This window comes from Coregonus clupeaformis, chromosome 20 (assembly GCF_020615455.1).
Source record: "Coregonus clupeaformis isolate EN_2021a chromosome 20, ASM2061545v1, whole genome shotgun sequence".
Taxonomy (NCBI): domain Eukaryota; kingdom Metazoa; phylum Chordata; class Actinopteri; order Salmoniformes; family Salmonidae; genus Coregonus; species Coregonus clupeaformis.
The window spans coordinates 28,486,608-28,495,864 of record NC_059211.1 but is presented as its reverse complement, the minus strand read 5'-3'; the positions used below and the strand labels follow the sequence as shown (position 1 = coordinate 28,495,864).

At 45.9% G+C, this 9,257-nt stretch overlaps 1 protein-coding gene across 7 annotated transcripts in view; it reads right to left on the bottom strand.

The window, feature by feature from the left end:
• Positions 1 to 2,018: 2,018 nt before the first annotated feature.
• The window catches only part of pde4ba (phosphodiesterase 4B, cAMP-specific a), a 379,418-nt gene continuing 372,179 nt past the window's right edge, over positions 2,019 to 9,257 (bottom strand). For all 7 annotated transcript variants that reach the window (XM_041840090.1, XM_041840091.2, XM_041840092.2 and 4 more), the window contains 4 exons: positions 6,428 to 6,527; positions 6,001 to 6,278; positions 5,530 to 5,712; positions 2,019 to 5,402 (listed from right to left, as the gene is read on the bottom strand). In XM_041840090.1, the coding sequence (XP_041696024.1) occupies positions 4,986 to 5,402; positions 5,530 to 5,712; positions 6,001 to 6,278; positions 6,428 to 6,527 (978 nt within the window). In that variant the 3' untranslated portion in view covers positions 2,019 to 4,985. The remainder of the gene's footprint in view (positions 5,403 to 5,529; positions 5,713 to 6,000; positions 6,279 to 6,427; positions 6,528 to 9,257) is intronic.

The following is a 9,257-nucleotide window of genomic DNA, read 5'->3' as shown; positions in this document are numbered from 1 at the left end:
CTAACACTTCAGCTGCGGGGCCTCTGTCACCCACCTGTTTCGGATTTTGCACATGACCAATGCGACGACCGGGTTTAATTTGGGCCTCTCAGGGCAACATTGACGTCAGAGGCCCTGCAGAAGCACACACACACACACATACACAAACACACACACTCTCACTGTCAAACACTATGTTCCTACTACAAACACACACCACTCTCACTGTCAAACACTATGTTCCTACTACAAACACACACCACTCTCACTGTCAAACACTATGTTCCTACTACAAACACACACCACTCTCACTGTCAAACACTATGTTCCTACTACAAACACACACCACTCTCACTGTCAAACACTATGTTCCTACTACAAACACACACCACTCTCACTGTCAAACACTATGTTCCTACTACAAACACACACCACTCTCACTGTCAAACACTATGTTCCTACTACAAACACACACCACTCTCACTGTCAAACACTATGTTCCTACTACAAACACACACCACTCTCACTGTCAAACACTATGTTCCTACTACAAACACACACCACTCTCACTGTCAAACACTATGTTCCTACTACAAACACACACCACATCTGGGGGTGGAGATCAAAACTAAACTAACCATGATCAGTTGATGCACATAGAACCAAAAATACAAGTGGACATGTGTGTAAGGAAATGCATGAGCTTAGGCAATAAGTTATAAAGAGTCAAAGGAATGTACAGTACTGTACTCTATTGACGTCTATACTTTGTATAAGCTAGCTATATATGCTAACTGAATAAGATCTGTTCATCCTCTGTTTTTCATTATTTAAAGTAAATGATCAACAAAGAAATCATGCATACACACACACCCAAAGACTCCCACTGACACACACACCCAAAGACTCCCACTGAGACACACACACCCAAAGAGTCCCACTGAGAGATAAGCTTGATCCTCGTCACCATTTCCTGTTCTTGCTAAAAAAAGATCTAAAATGTTCTCCCCTGGCCACTGGGGAGAGGGTGATGGTCTATTTTACATCAATCTGCTGCTGGGAACCATTCTGGGTATTTTTTGTCTTATTAAATAACTCTCATCACTGTAAACGTCTTCTCTCTCTGTGTGAAGGGAGACATCTGGCATTTTATGTGAGTCTCTCCATCATCTGTGTGCATAGGTCAATTTATCAAATTAGATACCAGTATCTTTATCTCTGTGTTCTTTGAGGCCATGGTGCAGGTTATGGGGGCAGACAAGGCCATGGTGCAGGTCAGGGGGGCAGACAAGGCCATGGTGCAGGTCATGGGGGCAGACAAGGCCATGGTGCAGGTCAGGGGGGCAGACAAGGCCATGGGAAAGTATTGTCAACACAGACCATTGATATGATTATCCTCTTTGAAGATTCATCCAAAGAGCGAGGTCAGGGGAGGTTGCAAGGGCAGTGTGTGTGTGTGTGTGTGTGTACACTGAAGTGCTTGAGGAAAGGCTGAGGCTTTCAAGAACTGAGACAGCCTCTACCAATAAAACTCTACAAATCTTTGAACCATGGAATATGAAGAGAACTGCCTGGTTTCCTACAGCGAGTGCCACTGTGGGCCTCATGCCATGTTAGGACCAGGGGGGATGTCACAGCGAGTGTCACTGTGGGCCTTATGCCATGTTAGGACCAGGGGGGATGTCACAGCGAGTGTCACTGTGGGCCTTATGCCATGTTAGGACCAGGGGGGATGTCACAGTGAGTGCCACTGTGGGCCTCATGCCATGTTAGGACCAGGGGGGATGTCACAGCGAGTGTCACTGTGGGCCTCATGCCATGTTAGGACCAGGGGAGATGTCACAGCGAGTGTCACTGTAGGCCTCATGCCATGTTAGGACCAGGGGGGATGTCACAGCGAGTGTCACTGTGGGCCTTATGCCATGTTAGGACCAGGGGGGATGTCACAGCGAGTGCTTGTCTCGCCACATTAAAACATATCCAGTGTGATGATTGAGCTGCTGCTATCACTGTGAAATAAGGACACAGAGACAGAGATATTCATGCTTTGTTTTTTAATCACTTCATAGAAAAAGTATTTTCAGATTTTCAGATATTTTAACACAATATACAATATTATACCATACATTGTGTGAAACATTTAATATGTCCGCTGCGACTGTAACGCGTTAGGTAGGTATTCAAAAGACATGTAAAAAAATAATAATAATAACATCTCTCATGCAGATAGCGCCAAGCTTGGCTAACCATTTGGACACAAGTCGGACCAAAATGTTTAACATAGATTAACAATGTTATACTGGTGACAAATTTGAATTTCAAAACTGCTAACAAGTTTTGGTCAAATCAAAATAGTTCACAATAGCACGATCAATTACAAGAAGATCACATTTTTGTAACGATTCATCACGTTGGTGCTCAGAGATATTGTAGCATGCCACCAATAATCCCCTTGAACTACTTTAACATGGAAGGACGTGTAAAGGAACAGACGCTTGGTTCTGTTTGTCTGTCTTTCTGTTGCTATTCCTTACTTCTGTCGAACCAGTAGATCTGAAACCCAAATCAGCAATCTGCATTCAAAATGTTGCACAGAGGAGCCTGGTTTAGTCACTATTACAAGCTGCTGAGAGGAGAACATCTTGGTGTGGATTTGGTATTGATACCAAGCATAGTGATAGACTACTAGACTACAGTATAAAAGCTTGTGTTCTCCACAGCGGGCCTGTATCATAGTTCTACCCAGGTCTCTGTTGTTTAACATGTCCTCTATGCGTTGTAAACCTACAGGTTGCGAATACGTCTCTTTAGCTGCTGCTCAGGGCACTCAAACATTTGTGCGAATATATATTTACTTATTATATAATATAAAAAAACGAAACAATATTATAATACAGAATATAGAAAGACTCCGACGCAGAGCCTTGTACATGTTAGACACCACCACTTCCAGGTAATGCAAGTGCATATAAATTAAAATAGATTTACACTGACTGAAACAGTATTCTTATGTACAGTACAGCTGAATGTAATAAATACACTGTTATAAACAGCAACGGACCAGCTTGAGCTCTAGTGACAGACAGTAAGAGGAGTCATGCCTAGGTGACAAAGACCAACATGCACACACACGTACTCTCACACACACACTTTATGACATGCACACACACACGCTCATCGACACACACGATTACCATGTAAGCCTGCTGGAGTGAGTGGGGGTATAGACAATAAGGTAGTTGAAGTACCTTTGAGTATGTCAGCAAACCTAAGTGAATAATGGAGAATAGGTCATAGATCCTGAATAAGCCATCATGAAAACCAGTCATGGAGGCCTGTAAGGGACAATCTGCCTTGCAGACTGCCTGGGGTTGACGGTCTTAATGCTGACCCACAGTGACAGTGAACTACACTGTCCGGGGGCCTTTTGGTTTGGTATCTCTTTCACATAATCTCTAGATAGCCTACTAATGTAGGTTATCATCTTCTTGTTCTCAGGAATAAGTCTTTTTCTCCTCTGGTTTGGTTTTTGCAGCAGACACTCAACAGTTTGTACGTGCCGAATCTATTCTGAGGATTACATCTAACGGACCAAATCCTGATTAACTCCCCGGCCCGGCCAGGAAATGTGATACAGTTAGTGGGAAGGGAAGACTGACTTCAATGGGCAGAAGTAGCACTTCATTCTGTTTTATTAGGTGGATGAAGAAATAGCTGAACTGTATAAACCATGTGGATAATTATAATACAGCTGACCAAGGTGTGACTGGACTTCTAGACATGCAGCCGCCAGGCCACCTTTCATCATGTGTACTGGTCCTTATTCTACATGGACAGGGGGTCCTTCCTTAGTTAGATTGTTACATCATCAGAAGCAGTTAGGTTCTGGAATCTTTGGTCTAATAGACAACAGCAGGATACCTGGAAAGGGAGCTGGAAATAGCCTTCCAACTCCATGTGATGAGAAACTTTGCTTTGGCTACCAAGTGCTATTTCTGTCTATTCTGTTGACATTTGTTTGGAGTCTGAACGATATCAGGATTTGATCCATGAGGGTAGTGGAGGGGGGATAATTCAAGGAGAATGTGAGGAAGCAGGTTAGATGTCAGAAATGGACTAAGGTTGTATAACTGTTTTTTGGAGTTAGAGTGAGCATCTATTTGTCTACAGTGAGTTCTGACAATCTAGACATGTAACATGAATGTGTACATTGTGTACATTTAATTTCCATATAGAAACATAGATTTTGTGCATGGATTAAGATGACAGAATGTGCATTTCTTATTATGGGAAAACATGTTTTTAGTATTTGATGAGTATGTCCAGGAATTGTTTGTCTAAGTTAGTTTGGATTTCTTCTATTGCCCAATACTAGTAGGAAGACTGTTATCTTTGTCTGAGATATAAAAGGATTTTGCACTTGAGCTTTCGGATAACAAAAAAAAAACACACAAAAAACACGTCCATACTAAAGTGTGTTCAATAAATAAATAAAAACGATTAAAAAGACAATAGTAAAAAAGGCACACAAAAGTATTTTGACAAATGGTTCAGGAAAAAAGTAAACAGCTTTTTTCTCTCTATACAAACTCATGTCCATCAATCAGTAGTTCATATGCTACTTCATGACATCCCATTTCAGTAAAAAAGTCACAAGGTACAAAACTTCTCTCAGTAGTAGTGTCAACATTTCATATGCCAGTCGGGATGGATAAAGAACCATTTCCCAGATTGGCCCAAGTCCTTCATTTCATTTCCTCAGAGTCCTGTCTGTCCGTCAGGCCCAAAATGTTTGCAGCATTTTTCCTGAGAACTCCGTAGCCGCCCCACTGAAACTGTCCCTCTGTTGCCGGCTTCCAACGCAAGTGCAAGGATAGGGGGGATTGAAACTGACGCCCTGTCCGGGCTCAAACTAAGCCCCCCGTGGGCTTGTTAAAAAGCACAGCTGCAGGATTTCTCCTGTTTAAAACATGAAACCAACCACCATTGCGGTGCAGCAGAGCCCATTAAGTGTCTGTGGGTGACGCATTGTGGGTAATTATCGCTATGGACGATGTGGGCTCCATAGATTCCTCTGGGTCCTGACAGTCAAAGTAGTCAACCGGAGACCGAGACGCCTCCCCCAGACTATCCTCTTCCTCCTCCTCCTCATCCCCCTGGCTCTGTTCATCCTTCTCTGTACCCTCAGAGTCCTCCTCCTCCAGGGTGAGTTCAAACTGGAACTTGTCTCCCCCCTGGCCCCCTTCGCCTCCACCCTGCTCACGCTGCTCAGTGGCCCAGGGAGGAGAGGGGCTCTGGGGGATCATGCTCTGGTACCAGTTCCTGTTGTCCTCCAGAGTGTCCAGGATATCCTGAGCGTCAGGGTGCACCAGGTCAGCCCACGTCTCCCACAGAGGGTGGACGATGTAGTCTATGAAACCCACCTGGAGAGAGGGAGGGAAAGGGAACAGTGGTGAGACAGGAGTCGGAGTGTGTGTGTGTGTATGCTTGCATGCTATGCATATGTGTGTGTGTGTGCATATGTGTGTCTCTGTATGTCCAGTATCATACCTGGCTTTTTTCTACTGAGGCGGTGTGTTTGTCACACATAGGGCTGATCTCCATGCCTCTCTCCCTCTCCCTGTCTCCCTGGTGGAAGAACTCATCCATGATGCGGTCAGTCCACTGACGGTACAGCTCCAGAGACTTGGTAGGGTTACTCAGGTCAGCACAGTGAACCATGTTCCTCAGCACCTGATGGAGAGAGGGAGGGAGAGAATAACCATTAGAGAGGGAGAAGTAGAAGGCGAGAGAGATATGGAGTGATAGGAGAGAAAGAGAGATGAAGAAAGATGGATAGAGAATCAATGAACAGGGTTGAAGAAGGAGAGCCGGAGGAGGCAGAGGAAGATGGAGTGAAGGAGCAGAGGTCATAGCAATGGGAGGCAATCTAAACGATGTCTCTGTAAGTCTAGACACCAGTTACAGCTATTAAAATGAAGAGAGGGAGAGAGAGAGAGAGAGGGATGATGATGAACCCACCTGTATTCTGTCGGTGTAGTTGTCCAGAAGCAGGACCCCAGAGCTGGTCACCTTTTTGGTCTCCACCATGGTCTTCAGGTCAGCTAACAGACTCATATGTTTGGACATGTCAGTGGCCAGGACCATTTCGATGACCATCTTCCTTAGGCTCTGCCTCTGCTTCTTGGTCAGGCTCTGGAAGATGTCACAGTTGTCCTCCTGCAGCAGCTTGAAGCCCACAGCCAGGTGGTGGTTCTCTAAAACAGACTCATCATTGTACATCAGGGCCAGCTCAGAGTCTGAGGGAGACAACAGACAATGAATCAGTCACTTGTTCAACACAGTTGATGAATATGGATCTCTATACAGTAGCTATAGATAATATAGATAATATATCTATTCTATACATTATTCCCATAACAGTAACAGGTGTAAGAGAAAGACTCACTGGTATTGATGAGGAACTGGTTGGACACCCCCGGGTGGTCCACATCATGGATTGCTGCAGCAAAGATGGCCGCCAGGATCTCTAGATCGCTGAAGACCGCCTGTGTGAGAGAGAGAGGGTCCAGGGTTAAGAATTTCTCAAGAGAAACAGTCAAAGAACAGAACAGCCACACGGAACAGCTAATCCCAGTGCAGCCCACTCCCATTGATTCCCATGTCTCGGTTTTCGCTAACAGCCAACATAATGTAAACACTAGTCAGAGCCAGATGAGTGCTGGCTTACATTAGCAAAATGACTATCTTATGCTAACCTACTCTCTGTCTCTCTATAGGCACCCATACATAGCGGTTTGACACTGGGACCGCTGGCTGTAAGAGCAGGGCTATAAACATGATGGATGGAGGGATGGAGGGATGGGTGGATGGAGGGATGGAGGGATGGGGGATGGGGGGATGGAGGGATGGAGGGATGGGGGGATGGAGGGATGGAGGGATGGGGGGATGGAGGGATGGAGGGATGGGGGATGGAGGGATGGAGGGATGGGGGATGGAGGGATGGGGGGATGGAGGGATGGGGGGATGGAGGGATGGAGGGATGGGGGATGGAGGGATGGAGGGATGGGGGATGGAGGGATGGGGGGATGGAGGGATGGAGGGATGGAGGGATGGGGGATGGAGGGATGGAGGGATGGAGGGATGGAGGGATGGGGGGATGGAGGGATGGAGGGATGGGGAGATGGAGGGATGGGGTGATGGAGGGATGGAGGGATGGGGGGATGGAGGGATGGAGGGATGGGGGGATGGAGGGATGGAGGGATGGAGGGATGGAGGGATGGGGGGATGGAGGGATGGAGGGATGGAGGGATGGGGGGATGGAGGGATGGGGGGATGGAGGGATGGAGGGATGGGGGGATGGAGGGATGGAGGGATGGAGGGATGGAGGGATGGGGGGATGGAGGGATGGAGGGATGGGGTGAGTGTATAAAAAGGAGGAGAGCGGCTGGTGACGTGCTGAGGGCTAGGTCATGCTGTTAGACTGCGTCATGGATGAGGTTCCACTGTATACAGTGGGGGAAAAAAGTATTTAGTCAGCCACCAATTGTGCAAGTTCTCCCACTTAAAAAGATGAGAGAGGCCTGTAATTTTCATCATAAGAAATCCAGAAAATCACATTGTAGGATTTTTTATGAATTTATTTGCAAATATGGTGGAAAATAAGTATTTGGTCAATAACAAAAGTTTCTCAATACTTTGTTATATACCCTTTGTTGGCAATGACACAGGTCAAACGTTTTCTCTAAGTCTTCACAAGGTTTTCACACACTGTTGCTGGTATTTTGGCCCATTCCTCCATGCAGATCTCCTCTAGAGCAGTGATGTCGCTGGGCAACACGGACTTTCAACTCCCTCCAAAGATTTTCTATGGGGTTGAGATCTGGAGACTGGCTAGGCCACTCCAGGACCTTGAAATGCTTCTTACGAAGCCACTCCTTCGTTGCCCGGGCGGTGTGTTTGGGATCATTGTCATGCTGAAAGACCCAGCCACGTTTCATCTTCAATGCCCTTGCTGATGGAAGGAGGTTTTCACTCAAAATCTCACGATACATGGCCCCATTCATTCTTTCCTTTACACGGATCAGTCGTCCTGGTCCCTTTGCAGAAAAACAGCCCCAAAGCATGATGTTTCCACCCCCATGCTTCACAGTAGGTATGGTGTTCTTTGGATGCAACTCAGCATTCTTTGTCCTCCAAACACGACGAGTTGAGTTTTTACCAAAAAGTTATATTTTGGTTTCATCTGACCATATGACATTCTCCCAATCCTCTTCTGGATCATCCAAATGCACTCTAGCAAACTTCAGACGGGCCTGGACATGTACTGGCTTAAGCAGGGGGACACGTCTGCACTGCAGGATTTGAGTCCTTGGCGGCGTAGTGTGTTACTGATGGTAGGCTTTGTTACTTTGGTCCCAGCTCTCTGCAGGTCATTCACTAGGTCCCCCCCGTGTGGTTCTGGGATTTTTGCTCACCGTTCTTGTGATCATTTTGACCCCACGGGGTGAGATCTTGCGTGGAGCCCCAGATCGAGTGAGATTATCAGTGGTCTTGTATGTCTTCCATTTCCTAATAATTGCTCCCACAGTTGATTTCTTCAAACCAAGCTGCTTACCTATTGCAGATTCAGTCTTCCCAGCCTGGTGCAGGTCTACAATTTTGTTTCTGGTGTCCTTTGACAGCTCTTTGGTCTTGGCCATAGTGGAGTTTGGAGTGTGACTGTTTGAGGTTGTGGACAGGTGTCTTTTATACTGATAACAAGTTCAAACAGGTGCCATTAATACAGGTAACGAGTGGAGGACAGAGGAGCCTCTTAAAGAAGAAGTTACAGGTCTGTGAGAGCCAGAAATCTTGCTTGTTTGTAGGTGACCAAATACTTATTTTCCACCATAATTTGCAAATAAATTCATTAAAAATCCTACAATGTGATTTTCTGGAGAAAAAAAATCTCAATTTGTCTGTCATAGTTGACGTGTACCTATGATGCAAATTACAGGCTTCTCTCATCTTTTTAAGTGGGAGAACTTGCGCAATTGGTGGCTGACTAAATACTTTTTTCCCCCATAGAACCAAAGAGAGAATGGAGCTGTGAGAACAAACAGAATGGAAGGAGGGAGGGAGTGAGGGAGGGAGTGGGGCAAGGAGAGAGGGAAGAATGGAGGATAAGTTTTGGTTTATGTCTAAAGGTTGGGGTGAGAGTAAGGACAGTGCACTAAGGTGGAGTTCTATGAGCTCAGATGGGTGTGGGATAAGGGTGAGGTAATGGCAGGGTGTGG